This window comes from Mobula birostris, chromosome 19, assembly GCF_030028105.1.
Source record: "Mobula birostris isolate sMobBir1 chromosome 19, sMobBir1.hap1, whole genome shotgun sequence".
In the NCBI taxonomy this organism is placed as follows: Eukaryota; Metazoa; Chordata; class Chondrichthyes; order Myliobatiformes; family Myliobatidae; genus Mobula; species Mobula birostris.
This window is the reverse complement of record NC_092388.1, coordinates 60,416,769-60,437,067: the sequence shown is the minus strand read 5'-3', so window position 1 is coordinate 60,437,067 and position 20,299 is coordinate 60,416,769. Positions and strand designations below refer to the sequence as shown.

At 43.5% G+C, this 20,299-nt stretch overlaps 1 protein-coding gene across 1 annotated transcript in view; it reads right to left on the bottom strand.

The window, feature by feature from the left end:
• The window catches only part of LOC140212364 (solute carrier family 22 member 23-like), a 131,122-nt gene that overhangs the window by 36,116 nt on the left and 74,707 nt on the right, over positions 1-20,299 (bottom strand). Inside the window, exons 4-7 of the mRNA XM_072283072.1 lie at positions 14,994-15,162; positions 13,286-13,413; positions 13,066-13,168; positions 365-591 (exon numbers count right to left, since the gene is read on the bottom strand). Of these exons, the coding sequence (XP_072139173.1) occupies positions 365-591; positions 13,066-13,168; positions 13,286-13,413; positions 14,994-15,162 (627 nt within the window). The remainder of the gene's footprint in view (positions 1-364; positions 592-13,065; positions 13,169-13,285; positions 13,414-14,993; positions 15,163-20,299) is intronic.

Sequence of the window (20,299 nt, the reverse complement as noted above, 5' to 3'; positions counted from 1 at the left end):
TCCCAGGTAGGGTATAATCTTCAAATCAACCACCCTCACTCAACACCCCCCCCCCAATTATTGAAAGCAAGGCAATACTGATGTTGAAAATCCAGAGCAATACTAAAGTACTGGAGGAACTCAGTGGGTTAGGCAGCATCTACGAGGGAACATGAACGGGTGACATTTTGGGTGGAGACCCTTCATCCAGAATGCATTTCTCTCCTGGCATGAGTTCCTCCAGTGTCTGTGTGTTGCTCCCCAATTATTTTTAGGTTTTGTGACATAGCAAGCAATAGACTGACTATTCCACAGTAGCCACAAAATGTAGATGATCAGCCCAGTCAAGGTGGAGGGAAGGAGAATCGGCCAAAGCAGGACTTACTGTTGATGAGGCCCAGCTGTAGAAGGGAAGCGAGTGCTGTCAGGATGGTGAATACTAGCAGGGTACCTCTTCGCCCGATCAGCCCAACGAGTAAGCACATGACCACACAGGAGAGAATCCCAATCAGTTCCATGACATAGTAGTGGGTGTAGAAATTGCTCAGTGTTTCTCCTTTATGCTCCATCAGACTCTTTGCAAAGCAATTGTGGATCCCAAATCCTGCCAGGCTGCAGAACAAAATCAAGAGGACAGGAAGAGTCAGAATGCATCTTACACTCAAAAAAAAATCAGCTTTTGTAATTCGGCAAGCAATAGGCTCTTTGTTCACCAAATATTGGTCATTAGTTCAGTGCCAGAATGTCATTGCCCAGGAACAGACTGAGTGCTAGGAGAATTTCTGGAGCCAGATGGACAAGGACGGACAGTTTCTCTCCTGAAGATCAACAGTGGAATTTTACAATGATTCATGATCTTATCTATTGGTCTATTTAAAATTACAGATCATCAATAGAAGTTAAATTCCACAGCTACCATCGTGAGACTACAACCTCTTTAGGCCACTCATCATGTGAGCTGTGTGCTGCATACTGTACAATTATGGCCATCACTGACAACCTTCCTTCCCAGGGGTTATCAACTGTCAATAAGGACACTGGTTGCAAGGCGGACAGTGTTGGACAACTTATTCAAGAAGACAGCATAGCTCAAACCATTGATCAGTAGCAGCAAATGAGGGATAATTATGAGAAGCACTGTGCTGAACTGCCGTTTATCCCATTACACAGGCTCTATTCTGACAGAAAGATGCCCAAAGTAAGTGTCAATGTCACTTATTCTCTTGCTTCAATCAGAGCTGCACTTTCTCCACAAAACAAAACAACTATGGTAGTGTAGTGGTTAGCACAACGCTTTACAGTACTAGCAACCCAGGTTCAATTCCCGCCGCTGCCTGTAAGGAGTTTGTACGTTCTCCCCGTGACCGTGTGGGTTTCCTCCCACAGTCCAGAGACGGACCAGCTGGTGGGTTGAGTAGGCATTGCAAGGCCAGAATTAAATCAGTGGCTGGAAGGACCAGAAGGGGCTATTCTGTGCTGTATCTCAGTACATAAACTATTCAAAGAAAACGTGGAGACACAAGAGACTACAAACACAACTTCTCCAGGACCAATGGAAGCAAATGGTTCACCTCAAGTGAATGAACCAATTTCTATAATCAAGTTGACATTGAAAATTCAGGAGCACAATACTTACAACTATAATTGTTTACTGAAGCTGTCAATAAATGAAACTCTGAGCCTGGATATTGTTTGCCAGTGCTAATCAAATCCTTTTTTCTACTGACAGAAAACAATTAAAGCTTTGAAAGTGACTCAATTCTCTGCAAAAAGGTAAAAAAAATCTGACTGGGTAGATCCCTCTTGTTGTGGTCCCCTCATGCCCATACCAGAACTAAATATAGAGGCAAACAACAGGAATTCTGCAGATGCTGGAAATTCAAGCAACACACATAAAAGTTGCTGGTGAACGCAGCAGACCAGGCAGCATCTCTAGGAAGAGGTGCAGTCGACATTTCAGGCCAAGACCCTTCGTCAGGGCCTGACAAAGGGTCTCAGCCTGAAACGTCGACTGCACCTCTTTCTGGAGATGCTGCCTGGTCTGCTGCGTTCACCAAATATAGAGGGTTTATTCTCCTGGTATGGAGTGACTTAGGATGAGGTCCCTGGCGTAGAGGAGGAAGATCTACAAATGTTCACACATCCGTGGTCAGAATCATACAGAGAAACAGCCTTTCAGCCCACCACAACCAGACTGACCATCACCAATCCATCTACACCAGCGATCCCCAAACATTTTTGTGTTACCACCCCCTTAGCACATCCCCAACACCCCCTCTCCCTTTCTGGCCATTACAGAAAAATTACTGAAGAATTTTGATTTACAATACACAGTGAAAGAAAGTAGGAACTGCAAATTCAAAGCAGTGACAAATAACTGCAAAAATTATTCAAATCTATTTAAAGCTACAAATAAAAGTAATTCTTTATTTAATTACAGTTTAAAACTATTTTCATCAACAGTTTTAGAGCATACATTAGTCATTCAACGATTCACTACTTTGTACTTTTTCACCTTTCGATGAGATGAATGGGCTTGGTACAGTGATATCAGCTTCTCAACATCAGGCTGAATGTCAGTCAGGAGTCTCAGATCCCCACGCTCTGTAGTTTGCTGCCTGTTCCATTGCTTTGAAAGACTTGGACAACTGCACTGAAACTGCGTTCCACTAAATATGATGCTGGAAAAGCAATTAAGAACATCCTGATCTTTTTCCACAGTGCAGGATACGATTCAGAAATTTCTTTCTGCGACGAAAGTCTTAATGTGATTTTTGGAACTTTGGGTTCAACCCAAAGTTATTTTGTAGCCAGATCAATTCTTCCTCCATCTTTCCCATTAACTCCTCAAAGTCTTCAAAGAATTTTATCAGTTTCGAAAAGCACCCAAGTGTCTCAGGCAGTTTTCTTTTGAGAGCCATCTGACTTCCGTGTGCAACAGCAAGTGTTCAAACTGTCCATCACTCTCAGTACAAAGCTCTTGATATGGTTGACAATTGGGAGCATGGGACTTGATTTTATTCATTTCTGTGATAGTAGCATTTTAATGATTTGTGCAGCTGTTTACATAGGTTTTTTTGTGAAAGGTGTTGTCTGAATTACATAATGAATGGTAAATATGTTAGTTACAGCTTTTTTCCAAGAAAATAATAACCCCACAGTGGTATCCAGTTATGGATGGTGCCCTATCTCTGGCAAAAGCATGACTGTTGGTGAGCAGAATGTCCTTCTCTATGAAAAATTGCTCAACAGCCCAAAATATGGACTCCCCTTCGTAACTGTTTCTACTCCCCTTCCAAGTAACAACCCTTGAACCATGTTCATCTTTTATGAAGCGAACATAGCCAAGAAGCAAAGATTTGTTACCTGCCAAAGTTGACTCATCCAACTGCAGAGCAAATTCTGTTATCCAAAGTGTTAAGTTTTGTATCTCTAAAACATTAAAGGAAAAAAGGGAGCCAAGAAATGAGAGTCTTAGTTCATGTTTTCTTTAAGTGAGGCACGTGGTAGTGTCATGACGTATGCAATTCACTTTTTTTTTAAAACATATAACCCATAATGAATCATTTAAATGAAGAATGCTTAATCAAATATATTTACAATATTACTCAAACATTACTAACATATTAAATACACAACACTCCTCCCTGCTTAGCTATAAAGTCCAACTCAAGATAGATCGCATCTGAACTATATACACAGAAAGCAATATAACTACTATATAGATGTCCACAGCATAGTAAATTTTAAATTGTCCATTTAATTTCTGTGGCGGAATTTTCACCCTTGTGGGCTAATGTCTTTCGTGACAAGGGAGGCCACTCTGCTTGTGGATGTGAAAACAACCTCGGGTTCTGGGGCCCCCTCCACGGTGGTTGTAGGAGTTGTCGGAGGCTGCAGGAAGTGGTTGCAACAGTCTGGACACCTTTCTTCTCCTTCCCATTTCTTTTAGTGGATGCATCTTGATGTGCACTTAGTTTACTGGCATATTCTCTTATTAAACCTTGTATTGCTCCCTTTACGATCTGATCTCTCCGCATGGTTTCCACATCACAACATCTGACAAATCCTCTGTTTTCATATCTTCACTGACTCTTTTCTTTTTGGTCGTCCATTCATCCAGCTGGGTTTGGTCTTTGCAACTGCTTTTACAAGCAGCTTTTTGTCTCTCAACTGAAGTTCATGCAATAACCTGAAAGCACATAGAGTAGATTCTGGATCTTTATACTCACAAAAGCCCAATACTTGCAACTTTCCTGAAGCCCTTTGAACTCTCTTCCAGCTTAAACCCAAGCCACATTTCACAAGTAACTGCCTGATTAACATATCAGAAGTTTTCTCAGATACGTTGTCTTCAAAAACTGTTGTAGTCGGACCAGTGCTTTCGTCACTTTCACGCTTGCTGAGCAGCACCGTCCTTCCTTGGTCCAATATGCTTTCCAACCAGGGGAACAGAGGTTGGCACCAACACCTGTTTGCCCTCTGCTGGGCCACGGTTCATGGCATACAGCACAGAGGCAGTTGTGGCATCATCCAGTGTCTTTCTTCATTTGCTTACAGTTGACTATCATAGGGGATGTGGCATGCAAATGGTGGATGGATCTCTAATCGAGTTGCAGTTGTCTCAGCCAATCACACCCCCACAATGGTGGCCCTTTGGCTTTTACCACATACAAGCTCAATGTGGCTTGTTGCTTGTTGTATTTCACTGTTATATATGCCATTCCCACAGGAGTATCTTTTCTCCAGTACAGGTTCTTAGTTGGGTATCTGCTGGTTTCAGATCAGTATCTTTGAAATGCTGTTCAAACTCATTTTGTGGAATGACTAAAACAGCTGAGCCAGTGGCCAATTCTATTTTAATTAATTTGCCAGTCACTCCTGGTGTAAGCCATATAGCTCATCTATTGTTAATTTTCACATTGTAAATCTCAAGGCTCTCCAGTCCTGCATCTGTCACATTATCAGATGTGTCATTAACAGCATGCATATTAGCGCTCTTTTTGAAATTGCTATTAGATTTTTTTTCTTTTATCCTTCCTTGTGCAGCCCATTTATGTTTGCCTGCCCAACATGGTATTTGTTGCATTTCCTGCAAGCTTTCACCTTTAAATCTACACTGGTCTGGTGTGCGTGAGCACCTGCCACAATGGTAACACAACTTGTTCAGCCAGGTTGGTTTTTGTTTAGACACTGCAATTTTTCATGCTCACTTACATTCCTGACTGCAACTCAATTGCATCTGGCTGAGGTTTCCATTGATACAGCTATTTCAACTGCTTTTTTAAATGCAGGTTGTGCTTCAGTTAGGAGCCTTTCTTGAATGCTTTCCTCTAAGACTCCACAAACTAAACAATCTCTCAGTGTATCAAGCTCTTCATTGAACTGAATGCTCAGACAATCTCTTCAATTCAGCCACTTAAGTTGAAATAGACTCCCCTTCCTTTTGATTCTGCTCATGAAATGAAAACGTTCAAGACGGTTTTGGTTCTAAATGTTCCTGCATTACTTTCATGGTATCAGCAAAACTCATTTCATCTGGTTTGGTTGGAGCAGTCAAACTTCTAAGCAAACTGCATGCCTTTAAACCCAATGCACTCGGCAAAATTGGTATTTGTTTCTCATTGACTTATTCATTTACTTTAAAGTTCAATTGTACTAGCTAACACTGCACTAAAGTAGTGAACAGCAATAACGCACAGGATGGGAATTATTGGAAAAAATCATAACATGATTTCTTCAGTCCAAGTTTCTCATGATATGCCAAATACAGAAATACGTTGCTTAAAGCATATTATAGTCATTGAAAAGCAAGGTCTAAGGGATCAGTGAGTTCAAGAGTGAGGTGATCACATGATCATTGTAATCAATGAGGTACCAAAGATCAAATGCTTATAATAAATAATTCATTTATTAAGCCCATAATTCCTCAGCTGCCCCCCTTTCTACTGAGTAACCCACCACCCCCAGGGGGCAATATTGCGAACCACTAATCTACACTAATCCTATTTGACAGCCCACTATAGTTTGGTCCTTCAAAAGTTTATGCAGATGCTTCGTATATGCTGAGGACCTAGCTTCATCACTTTCTTGGGCAGTGCATTCCAAACGTCTTTCTCAGTTCCACTTCTCCCTGAAGCCTGACAGGCCACAAAGCCCCACCCCTAACTTTGCCAGCTGTAAAAGCTGAGAGTGATTTCAATGGTTTCAAATTCATAGTTACTTAGAAATTGTTAAAACTGTAATTAATGTAAAATTAAATCTATGAAATTAAAGATATTGAGATACAAAATTAATTGAAAAGACATCCGTTTTGAAATGCTTAATTGCTTAGCACCACAACAACAGACATCCCACCTCTCCCGGAAGTTCCAGGAGTCTCCCACATATGAATAGTGGTCCCTGATGCCCGCAAATTATATGCAATGTCCCGGAAATCAATTTTTTTGAGAGCGCGAGAGAGAGAGAGAGAGCGAGCGCGAGAGCGACCGTGAAAGAGAGAGCAAGCGCGAGAGAGACCACGAGAGTGAGAGGACGTGAGAGCGACCACAAGAGAGAGAGAGAGTGAGCGTGCGCGTCATGGCAGTGTTCCAAAAAAAGAAAATATAAAATGTACGTCACCCCAGACTACACTAAAGTGTACCCCTGCCTAAAAGGGATCAAAAATAATGACAGTGTTGCTCGCTGCACTGTTTGCAACAGTGACTTTTCTATTGCCCATGGTGGGTTAAGACTGTAAAAGACATGTTGAGGTGAGTTTAACAGGTGTCATTCGTTCATTAGCACAGCTAACATTATTTAAACTAGCTGGCTAGCTGCTAAGGAGCTACTCTATTGCTGACATCCCACCTCTCCCGGAAGTCTCCCGCAAATTGATGGTGCAACCTCCCTGAAATGAGTTTTTGCAGGGTGGGATGTCTGCAACAATGGTGTTTAAATGCAAAAGTGACACGGAGGGGCTAGTGAGGAAGAAAGATGTGTAATGTTAGCATATAGTATCAGCTGTAACCATTTCACACCAGCTCCTAAGCATTTTCCAAGTAAAAAGTTCAGAACAAAGACAAGCAGCACTTTTGCACAGCAAAGGGGAAGCGAGTCTGGAGAGGTCACACCTTCCATTTAAAATAATTTACCTTAAATGCCATGAGCTAAATTTGAAGTACTGTTAGCCCAAACAGTCAACTGAAGGCTGCAGTTCACATGCTCCATTTAACTGAGGTCTAATTAGAACCTTGCCCTTCCTGCACGATTAGAGTCCAAGATTATATATCCATTTCCTTGTCAGAATGCACAACATTTTACCAGAATAGCCACTGCACTAAAGTTACAAAGTCTTCCTACCCACAATGTCAGTTTCAAACATGTTTGTTTCAGGGGTGTGAATTACAAGACTGCAATCTAATTAATGAGTTCAAAGGCTACCTTGAGCTGAAGAGCAAACATCAGGCAGTTTGGCAATTGCCATCCGAAAATTGTGTTTGTTTTTCAATTAACCAACAGGAGCAGATGGCTGGAATACTTCAGATAACAGGGAACTGAATTAACATTAGTATTACGCTCAATACCACGGCATTTTGTTCATCAGATCTCCTTGACTGTACAAACTAAATTTACCTGTGAAATCTGATGTAATTATTAATAACTGTTGCAAAATTGCATCAATATTATTTGATGATTAAACAAAGTGGCTAATGAAATAAATATTGATTATTGATGTTATGAGAGCTCCAAACCTTCAGAGAAAAGTGCACAGAAGGGCAGCACAATGACACAGCTGGTAAAGCTACTGCGCACTGGCCCAGTAACCTGGGCCAAGCCTGGACCTCAGATACCACGCAGAGTTTGTGTGATTTTCCTGTGACCATGTGTGTTTCCTCTGGTGTGAGTTGAGGAATCAGAGAGTGGTCAAGTCACTGAGAATGCTGGAAGAATAGAAAGGGTTGGGTGAGGATTGGTGCAAGTTATTAATACTGACTGGTCAGACTGGTCTTTGTGGGTTGAAAGGGCTCACATATCACACAGCTACCCCCAACAATAAAATCATGCAGACAGGTGCAACTTCTTAGGTGACATCCCCACAGTACGAAGACTTTGTGTGGAGCATAAACTTCACAACTGTCCATGTGGCTTTAACAATATTATGATTTAGTTTAAAGTTTTTTTAAAAGTCTCTACTCATGCTTTGAAGTGCTTAAGAATTCCCTGAGTGGCCCCAGTTCCATCAAAGGAATAGCCACTGACACGAGGCACAAAGAGGGGCAAATATTAACCCAATGTGAATAAACAGGGCTATGATCAAAAAACATTGAAAATCCTACAGCATAACCCAGGTGGTGCCCGCTGAAGAGGGAACAAGTTCTTTTTTATCTGTAGGTAAACTGTAAAAGTATTTATTTGCTGATACATTGTGATAACTACCAGGATGATTGTCGCTTACTGTATCTGCCCCATCCAAACTCACTTGTAGGACACTTCACCATTACTATGTCAATAGCTACACCACTTTGCTCCCTCCTTGACCAGTTCCTCACTATCAAATGGACAATTTCCAACTTCTTGTGCTTTGTCTCCGCCTGTCCCTTCTTGCCCACTGGATTTCCAGGCATATCTGTGGCTGCAACCAACATCCCCCACACCAAATCCTTGGATTAACCTTCTTTGCTGTAATATCCAACTACATAATTTCCCCAATTCCTCCAGCCCACCATTCTCTCCCTTCTCCCACCCACTTGCATGCTCTTCAGGTGACACTTTCTCAGCTTTCATTGCCCAAGCCTTTGGGAGCTTAACGGCTGTGTGCCTGACCTCCCAGAGACTCACCATTTAGCTCCACAAGCCCTTATCAAACTTCCACTTTCCACCTTCCACCCTCACCAAATTCAGAATGCATGCAGAGCTAACTGTGGTTTAGAGAAGGTCAGCATCAGAAACCATGGAGCCTACAGAATTCCTTGGACTGTCATACAAGTGGTTGGAGTTGCTCGAATGCTGCTTTTACACCAGGCCAGCGCTCAGGGTAAGGGAGAGAACTGCCAGGGATCTGCTTCTGACAAGTTTCTTCCATGGGCAGCTGCAGGGGATGCTTGGACACTCTTATGGTTGGCCAAAGGTTGCCTCTGTTGACAAAGCCCTCTGGGCAAGGTAGCCAAGGACATCTGGAAGGTCATGTTTGACAAATCTTATTGAATGTTGTTTGTCATATATATTAATGATCTGGATGATGGGGTAGTAAATGGGATAAGTAAGTATGCAGATGATACTAAGATAGGTGGAGTTGTGGATAATGAAGTAGGTTTTCAAAGCTTGCAGAGAGATTTAGGCCAGTTAGAAGAGTGGGCTGAAAGATGGCAGATGGAGTTTAATGCTGAAAAATGTGAGGTGCTACATTTTGGTAGGACTAATCAAAATAGGACCTACATAGTAAATGGTAGGGCACTGAAGAATGCAGTAGAACAGAGGGATCTAGGAATAATGGTGCCTAGTTCCCTGAAGGTGGAATCTCATGTGGATAGGATGGTGAAGAAAGCTTTTGGTATGCTGGCCTTTATTAATCAGAGCATTGAGTATAGGAGTTGGGATGTAATGTTGAAGTTGTATAAGGCATTGGTAAGGCCAAATTTGGAGTATTGTGTACAGTTCTGGTCACCAAATTATAGGAAAGATGTCAATAAAATTGAGAGAGTACAGAAGAGATTTACTAAAATGTTGCCTGGGTTTCATTCCCTAAGTTACAGAGAAAGGTTGAACAAATTAGGTCTTTATTCTTTGGAGCATAGAAGGTTGAGGGGGGACTTGATAGAGGTATTTAAAATTATGAGGGGGATAGATAGAGTTGACGTGGATAGGCTTTTTCCATTGAGAGTGGGAGAGATTCAAACAAGAGGACATGAGTTGAGAGTTAAAGGGCAAAAGTTTAGGGGTAAATTCTTTACTCAGAGAGTGGTAGCCGTGTGGAACGAGCTTCCAGCAGAAGTGGTTGAGGCAGGTTCGATGTTGTCATTTAAAGTTAAATTGGATAGATATATGGACAGGAAAGGAATGGAGGGTTATGGGCTGAGTGCAAGTCGGTGGGACTAGCTGAGAGTAAGAGTTCGGCACGAAATAGAAGGTCCGAGATGACCTGTTTCCGTGCTGTAATTGTTGTATAGTTATATGGTTATATGTACAGTATCTGAAATACATCTTATGGAAATGTTTGATGATGAAATTCAATAAAAAATAAATTACAAAAAAAAAGAGAAGCTAATTGGCTTCCAGAACATATATGTCACCATATACAACCCTGAGATTCATTTTCCTGTGGGCATACTCAGCAAATCTAACGAATAGCAACTATAAAAGTATCAATGAAAGATCAACCAGAGTGCAGACGGCAACAAACACTGTAAATGCAAATATAAATAAACAGCAATAAATAATGGGAACATGAAATAACAAGATAAAGAGTCCTTAAATTGAGATCATTGGTTGTGGGAACATCTCAATGAATGGGCGAGTATAGTTAACCCCTTTATTCAAGAGCCTGATGGATGTGGGGTAGTAATTGTTCTTGAACCTGGTGGTGTGAGTCCTGAGGCACACGTACCTTCTTCCTGATGGCAGCAGTGAGAAAAGAGCAGAGGCTAGGTGGTGAGGATCTCGGATGATGGATGCTACTTTCCTACAACTGGTGAGACCACATCTGGAGTATTGTGTGCAGTTTTGGTCTCCAGGGTTAAGGAAGGACATCCTAGCTGTGGAGGAGGTGCAGCGCAGGTTCAGTAGGTTAATTCCTGGGATGTCCGGACTGTCTTACACAGAGAGGTTAGAGAGACTGGGCTTGTACAAGCTGGAATTAAGGAGATTGAGGGGGGATCTGATTGAGACATATAAGATTATTAAGGGATTGGACAAGATAGAGGCAGGAAATATGTTCCAGATGCTGGGAGAGTCCAGTACCAGAGGGCATGGTTTAAGAATAAGGGGTAGGTCATTTAGGACAGAGTTGAGGAGGAACTTCTTCTCCCAGAGAGTTGTGAAGGTGTGGAACCCGCTGCCTCAGAAGGCAGTGGAGGCCAATTCTCTAGATGCTTTCAAGAAGGAGCTAGATAGGTATCTTATGGATAGGGGAATCAAGGGTTATGGGGACAAGGCAGGAACCGGGTTTTGATAGTAGATGATCAGCCATGATCTCAGAATGGCAGTGCAGGCTCGAAGGGCCGAATGGTCTACTTCTGCACCTATTGTCTATTGTCTAAAACAGCATTTAGATTAGATTACGAGGACACTCAGTCCTCGTTTAGTTATTTAGAAATGCATGCATTAAAAAATGGTACAATGTTCCTCCAGAATTATATCACAAGAAAAACACAGGACAAACCAAGACTAGAACTGACAAAACCATATAATTATAACATATAGTTACAACAGTGCAAAGCAATACCATAATTTGATAAAGAGCAGAACGTGGGCACGTTTAAAAAAAAAAGTCTCAAAGACCCGATAGACTCATCATCTCACGCAGGCGGCAGAAGGGAGAAACTCTCCCTGCCATGAACCTGCAAGCGCCACAAACTTGCTGATGCAGCACCATTGGAAGCACCCAACCGCAGCGGACTCTGAGTCCGTCCGAAAACTTCAGGCCTCTGACCAGCCCCTCCGACACAGCCTCTCTGAGCACCAACCTCTGCCGAGCGCTTTGACCCCGTCCCAGCCGCCGAGCAACAAGCAAAGCCGAGGAGTCAGGGCCTTCTCCTCCGGAGCAGGCATTTCGGACGTTTCACCAGATGTTCCTCCATGCTGTCACGTCCGTCTCCATCAAATCAGGATTGTGCATGGCACCCTACTTGACAAATAACAGACATCACCACCAGAGTGGCCGCTGCGAGCTGCGTCGCGTCGCCATCTTCTCCCCCATGCAGATGTGCACAGTGGTTGGGAGGTCGTTACGCACAATGTACTGGGCCGAATCCACTACCTTTTGCAAAATTTTCTGTTTGTGTTCCCATTCCAGACTTTGATGCAGCCATTCAACACAATCTCCGCTACACATCTATAGAAGTTTATCAAAGTTCCAGATGTCATGCCAAATCTCTGCAGACTCCCAAGTAGAGGTGCTGCCGTGCTTTCTTTGCAATTGCATTTGTGTGTAGGTCCAAGACATGTCCTGTGAAATAGTAACATCCAGGAATTTAAAGTTGCTAACCTTCTCCACCTCCAACACTCCGATGAGGACTGGCTCATGGATCTCTGGTTTCCCTCTCCCTAAGTCTACAGTCAATTCTTTGGTCTTGTTGACATAAAGTGACAGGTTATTGTGATAACACCACACAGCCATATTTTCAATCTCCCTCCTGTATGCTGATTTATCACCACCTTTGATTTGGCCCAAGTCATATTTCAACATTATTTTAAGAAGATATCACTGGTATGTCCCTCCCCACCATCAGTTGTATCTAGGAGGCAGTGCTTCAAGGTGGCAGATTCTATCATCCCTGCCTGCCATCTTCTTGAAGCCACCATTGGGCAGGAGGTACAGAAGCCTGAAGATCCACATCATCGTGTTCAAGAACAGCTACTTCCCCCTCAGCCATTCTGTTCTTGAACCAACCAGAACAACCCTACTGCACTACGATCACTTTACACAACTTTGTTCTAACTTCATTTTGTCATGTAAAAATTGTGTACACTTACGTTTATGCTTTTCTTGCGAATACTACTTAATTATTTAGACAGAGTGGGGAACAGGCCCTTCCAGCCAAATGAGCAACCCCCCCCCCCCACAGCAACCCACTGATTTAACCCCTGCCTAATCACAAGACACTTTACAATGACCAATTAACCTATTAATCTTTGGAACGTACAAGACAACTGAAGAACCTAGAGTAAACGCATGTGCTCACGGGAAGGACGTACAGACTTCGTACAGGCGGCGGAATTGAAGTCGAATTCTGACGCTGAGCTTTTAAAGCATGGCACTAACCATCATGGTGCTCCCATGCCTCCACGATGCTGTAACTGTGAAGGTCTTCACTGGATCTCTGCATACGTCTATATGACAATATATATATATATATGACAATAATCTCAACTCAGATGTGTACTTACGAAGTCACACAAAGCACTAAAATATGTTTCCACAGGATCCGTGTAGATTTCAGCTTGATTATGAGTACTTTTTGGGGTTTTAGCTTTGGCTCTTTATCAAGCTCTAAAAGAAAGAAAAGGTGTTATGGTTATTTCACTCTGAGATTGGTCAGAGAGGAGGCAGGAACGAGAACTGAACATATTTCATGCACCAACCCATTACTAGTTCCATCCAGATTACCTGACAAAAATTCTTTCACATCATCCTCCAGTTCTAGTCGGCGCTTGTGTGCAAAATCCAGCAATAAATCTTTAGCAGCTTGTAACTGGTGAGTGGCTAGCAGCCACCTGACAGACTCTGGGAAAACACTGCGAATTATCAAGCTGATTAGCAGAGCAAATACAGCAATAGAGACCATAAATTCCTAGGTGCAAAGTCCAAAGGCAGGGTTTGTTACGATAGCACAGCAGCTTTGCAGACAGAAATTGAAGACACTCGGCCACGTTTTATTTTAGAAATAGATGTTCAGTTTACAACCCCAAGCAAATGACAGGCTACACACATAAAAGTTGCTGGTGAACGCAGCAGGCCAGGCAACATCTCTGGGAAGAGGTACAGTCGACGTTTTGGGCCAAGACCCTTCGTCAGGACTAACTGAAAGAAGAGCTAGTAAGAGATTTGAAAGTGGGAGGGGAGGGGGAGATCCAAAATGATAGGAGAAGACAGGAGGGGGAGGGATGGAGCCAAGAGCTGGACAGTTGATTGGCAAAGGGGATATGAGAGAATCATGGGACACAAGGCCCAGGGAGAAGGAAAAGGGGGAGGGGGGAAAAAAAAACCCAGAGGATGGGCAAGGGGTATAGTCAGAGGGACAGAGGGAGAAAAAGGAGAGACAGAAAAAGAATGTGTGTATATAAATAAATAACGAATGGGGTACGAGGGGGAGGTGGGGCATTAGCGGAAGTTTGAGAAGTCAATCTTCATGCCATCAAGTTGGAGGCTACCCAGACGGAATATAAGGTGTTGTTCCTACAAACTTAAGTGTGGCTTCATTTTTACAGTAGAGAAGACCGTGGATAGACATAGCAGAATGGGAATGGGACGTGGAATTAAAATATGTGGCCACTGGGAGATCCTGCTTTCTCTTCATTTTCAAATGACAGGCTTATGGGACAATCCAGCTACACTCAGTGGCCACTATATTAGGTACACCTGCTCATTAATGCAAATATCCAATCAGCTGACTTAAGGAATGACTGGTGATGCCATATCAGGTGGCTGGAGTAACTCAAACTGCTGATCTACTGGGATTATCATGCACAACAGTCTCTAGAGTTTACAGAGAATGGTGTGAAAAACAAAAAAACATCCAGTGAGTGGCAGTTCTGTGGACAAAATTGTCTTCTTAATGAGAGAGCTCAAAAGGAGAATGGTCAGACTGGTTCAAGCTGACAGAAAGGTCACAGCAACTCAAATAACTATGCATTTATGTGGTGTGCAGTGAATGCATGGTATGTTGAACTTGAAGTGGATGGGCTACAGCAGAAGACCTCAGTAGCCAGAATTTACCTAATGCTGCAGGGGCAGACACGAAGTGCATTGGCCCTTGGAGCTCTGTGAATTTCAGAATACCCCTGGATCAGGTGACAGATGGTGGACAGGCGAATATTAAGATGTCTGGCACACTCTTCAGATGCAAACTGCAACAAGTGGGTAGCTCTTTGCAGAACTAGTGAACACCCTCCAGCTGAATCTGCCCCAACATTTAAGGTGATCTCTCCATAATGAAATTAGATCAGACGGTTTAACACAACGTGAAACAGTGATAGTAGAAGCTGCAAATGTGTACAGCAGCTGGTAGGTGTTAATTCAGCCAACAATCCTTACAATGGCACCAGAACTAAATCACACAAAATAACCACTTTTTTGCACTTGTGAAAATACTTACCACCAGTAAGGAATCATGAAGGTGAATGGACAGATGATGATAACTTGCAATATTTGCCAGTTGCGGCATAGGGCGGCGAGACCTGGTGTGAGCAGCTGACCTCCTATTGCTATGAAGTTTGCCACCATGGTTATCATGAAGCGCTGGTTAGGTTGCGAAATCTCAATGCCTGTCATTAAAGAAAGGAAACTAAGATTACTTGTAGCAGCTTACATCTGTAAAATCCACAGAATCATCACCCATTGACTTTTCCAACTTTTGGAAATTTCTCCCCCCTTCCCTCCTCTCTTTTTCCACTTCCCATTCTGGTTACCTTTGCCCTCGTTCTCCTCATCTGCCCATCACCTCCCTTTGGTGCTGCTGCTCTGTCCCTTTCTTCCTTGGTCCACTGTCCTCTCCAATCAGATTTCCTCATCTTGTCCACCTATCACCTCCTGGTTTTGTACTCACCTGTCAACTTGTGTTCCTCTCCCTCACCCCCACCCCACTTTCTTACTCGAGCTTCCTTTTCATTCCGGATGAAGGGTCTTAGCCAGAAATGTCAACCGTCTATTCCTTTCCATAGATGTTATTTGACTTGCTGAGTTCCTCCAGCAATTTTTTTGTGTTGTTCTACATTAAACCACTTTGCAACTTTATTTTAATTTTATAGACAATAAACAATACGTGCAGGAGTAGGCCATTTGGCCCTTGGAGCCAGCACCACCATTCACTGTGATCATGGCTGATCATCCACAATCAGTATCCAGTTCCTGCCTTATCCCCATAACCTTTGATTCCGCTATCTTTAAGAGCTCTATCCATCTCTTTTTTGAAAGCATCCAAAGACTTGGCCTCCACAGCCTTCTGGGGCAGAGCATTCCATATATCCACCACTCTCTGGGTGAAAAAGTTTTTTGGTTTTTATTAGTTTTCTAGATTTAGTGAATCCGTGCACTAACAATTAGGGAAATTAATTTATCCCTACTTCAGGATTGAAAAGAGAGTGGACACAAGACAGACTGCAGATGCAACACTCACAAACGCTGGAGGAACTGAACAGGTTAAACAGCGTTTATGGAGGGGAAGTAACAGTCAACGTTTTGGGCCAAGGCCCTTCATCGGGACTGGAAGGAGGCAGAAACTGGAATAAGGTTGGAGGCAGGGAACGAGTACAAGCTGGCAGGTGAAAGGGGAGTTCAGCAGCGTAAAAAGTTGAGGGGATGTTTTGGAGCAAGAGCTCACAATTGATAGGTGGATCCAGGTGAGGAGGGGCGATGCGCAGAAGAGGGAGGGAAGAGAGTGGAAATGTAAAAAGCTGGGAGGTGGTAAGTGGAAATGACAAAGGACTGGAGAAGATGAAATCTAATGAGGGATATCAGTGTGAATATGAAATAAAGGCAAGGTGGGGGAGGTGAGCTGGTGGGACGAATGTGTGAGTGACAAGCTGGCTGACAGGGTGGAGGGAGATAGGGCACAGGGATCCAACTGGATAAGGAGGAAAAAGTGGAGAAAGGACAGAGATGGCTTACCAAAGTCAGACAAATTGTTATACGTGACGTTAGGTCGGAGACTACCAGGGCAGAATATGGGATGGTGTTACTCTACCCACAATACATACTGGCACAAACTTTCTTTTGTCATGATGCAGTGAAGCATATTGACTGGAGTTGTAAATCTAGATTTCCACAATAAACTAAATTTAGTGATTTGACATTGTAATGTAGACTGAATTTATTTCCAACTGTTTTAATTCTTTGTAGTGGGTTCAACTAAATGCCAATTAAATATTAATTTCCTTGCCATATAAGGGTTTTGAAGCCTCATAAACACTTTCTGACCCTTTGGCCTAGCATAAATTTCCATCAGGAGAAATGGAAACTTATGGTGGGTCAAAGGGTCTAAAAGAGTAAAAGTCCTCCTTTCAATCTGCTGTATGAACAAGCTGGGCAGTTTGCGCCTTTGAGATTTGGGACTGTGCTTTCATGGAGATGTCCTTCCCAGTTAGAGTGCAGGGGAATAGCAAGGGAGACGGCAAGAGAGTAGAATGTTAGTGATGATCACAACCTCCATGGAAATAGTCACAATGGATTCCAAAGACATTCAGTTCTAACACTCACTGGCATCAGCACACTCCACATTGACTTTCCCAAGTCTGTGCAAGACACTGAGTTCTGTTTACCCATGTCTCGCTTTCAATACATTGTCCACATTGACAGAAGTGCTTAGAGAGAGGTTCCCTTCTACAGAGGGCAACAGCTCAGCCATTGCTTTCGAAAGGGTGAAACCTCGTCTTTTCCATCACAGCTAAACGTCTGGTTGACCAGACAGCAGCCTCCTCTTCTGGAAGGGGTGACGTCTCCGTGAGTCTGGATAGATGGACATAGCGTACTACACTATGCACAAAAGGATGACCAAGCCCATTTAGAATTAACATTCACAGTCATGTAAAAATTTAAGCCCTTCAACCCTGTTTCTGCAGCCTGTGTACTAAAGTATTGCCATTATCTAAATTCCATCAGTTTGAAGCAGCTGACCAGAGTTGAGTGTCCAGGAATGAATTACTTCCATGGATCACTAGTCTCTTAAAAAAAAATCTTGTTTTCTAATCAAATTCACTTCTTCTGATTAACCTTTTCCAATTTCTCATGACAGCCTGCCATACCTCTGATTGCTCAAACTTTGTGCTTTAATACACCCTCTCAGGATCAGAACCCGAGAGGCCAATACAGGGTTTCCAAGGGGAATGCAATTGCTTAGACAACTTCTACCCACAAATACCACAAGACCATAATATATAGGAGCAGAATTAGGCCATTTGGTCCATCAAGTCTGCTCTGCCATTTCATCATGGTTAGTCTATTTTCCCCTCTCAGACCCCATCTCCTGTCTTCTCCCTATATGCCTTCATGCCTTGACTAATCAAGAATTTATCAACCTCTGCCTTAAATATACTCAACGACTTGGCCTCCACAGCCACCTGTGGCAACAAATTCCACAGATTCACCATCTCTGGCTTTGATCTTTGGACTGTGGGAAGAAACCCGAGACCCAGAGGAAATCCATGGGGTATACATACAAACTCTGTACAAACAGTGGCAGGAACAGTATGTTCTGTTATCTATGAAACTTGATATGGCTCCTGCCTGGTAGAAAATGTAGCTTTGGTGAGAGAACACAAATATTGTATTTATAAACCAACTAACAATGGGCCTGAAATATCACACTGCCAGTCAACAAGCAACCTCCCTCCCCCCCACCCCCAGCACCAAGAGTCCCCTCAATCTCAGCACAAGATCTCAGGCTCAGTCCTACTCCCAGCCCACTGGCCTCATCCACAAAACTGGTCCACACTTCATGCCAAGTTAGACCGGGAGGCAATGGATGGCGAAGGGGGAACTAGAAACGCTGCGTGTTTTATAGGGCTCCAGGTTTGCTGGATCAACATGGGAACACAGGGAGGCCACTTTCCCCTTCTTGCACTGGTTTTCATTTCCCTGACTTTGGTCCATACCCTTTCACAGCTTTACATTAACAGAAATCTAACAATCTCAAATATTATCATGAGAAAGTCTGCAGGTGCTGGAAATCCAAAGGAACACACACATACACACACACACAAAATGCTGGAGGAACTCAGCAGGTCAGGCAGAATCGATGGAAAAGAGTAAACAGTCAAGGTTTTGGGCCGAGACCCTTCGGGACTGAGAAGGAATGGGGAAGATGCCAGGATATAAAGGTTGGTGGGGGGGAGGGGAGGGGAGGGGAAAGAGGCAAGCTGGAAGGTGACAGGTGAAGCCAAGTGGGTGGGAAAGGTCAAAGGCTGGAGACGAAAGGGAAGGAAGGGGTGGCCCAGTGGGAAGTAATAGGCAGGTCAGAAGTCAAAAGTCAGTGTGGGGAATGGAGAAGCTGGGGGGGGGGGGGGGGGTTGAAATTTGTTTACCAAAGGATATTCATGCCATCAGGTTGGAGGGTATCCAGACAGAACACAAGATGTTGCTCCTCCACCCCGAGGGTGGCCTTATCTTGGCACAAGAGGTGGCCATGGACCGACATGTTGGAATGGGAACGGGAATTAAAATGTTTGGGCCACTGGGAATTCCCGCTGGTGGCAGATGGTGCAGAGGTGCTGGACGAAATGGTTCCCCAGTTTACGACAGGTCTCACCAATCTAACAATCTTACTTCAAAATGAGCACTACTGATAAATGTGAGAATCAGATGACACTTCAGGATCTAGGTGCCCATCAGACACTGACAGCATGCCGATGTGGAGGATGACATCACTGGTCCTGCCTGATATCGTGTCTATCGAATTGCAATGACAGTCATGGTGCTGCACCAGAGGACACAGCTCATGATATCACACTGGAAAACTTCCCCAGGCTTTCATACAGTCCTTCAAATTGTGCCTCTTCATTGGATGACATTTGTCAGTGAGCATCCCATACAACCATCTGATTTTATTCAAAGCTGGTTCCAATTACAAACTAACTCAGAATACAGAAGTGCCTTTTTAAGCAGGTCTGTTTATTCTCTTGATCCAATGATACTCAATGTGATGGTGGTTAAAATGTGCTCAATTCACCTAAAGCTGAATGAGGAGAGTCCATTTCCTACAGTAGTAAACATAAATCCTTCCTATTCCAAAGATCACCGATCAAGAAACCCTGTGTGGGGGGGCCTCCGCAGGTCATGGCCCTGCATCAGAATTAAGAGAGAGACAGCCAGTTTAGAGAGGAGAGGAGGGAGGATTGACAGAGGCCAGAATGTGACAAGTGGACTGAGGAGCAGTGAGAATAGTGGGCAGATGGAGATGAATGGGGGCGATGGGAAAAGGAGAGGTGGGTTGGAAAACAGAGGCAGTCAGGAAGCAAAAGCACATTTAGCTGAATCACATACAGAGATACAGTCATGAACTGTAAACCTGAATGTTTACAATGCAACTGACTTATCATCCATCAGGAGGGATGGTACATCTCTGACTTGTCCATCACCAGTAGAGCTTAGGTTTAAAGTTGATCAGACCTACAGCCCAACATCACAAATATCACCACCACGTGTCCTTAACCACCCCCCCTCCCGGGTGAGGAGTCAAAACCCAGACAATCAGAACCAGCTCCGAGATTGTTGATTCACAGATGTAGCACTGAATTACTTCTAAAGCCACAAGTCCAGGCTGATCACACTACTGACCTTGAGTGCTGTCTGCATGGAGTTTGCATACTTTCCCCTGACTGCATGCGTTTCCCCAGGTGCGCCATCTTCCTCTAACATCCCGAAGATGTAAGGGCTGCTGGATTAAATGGGCTCTATACTCTCCTGAAT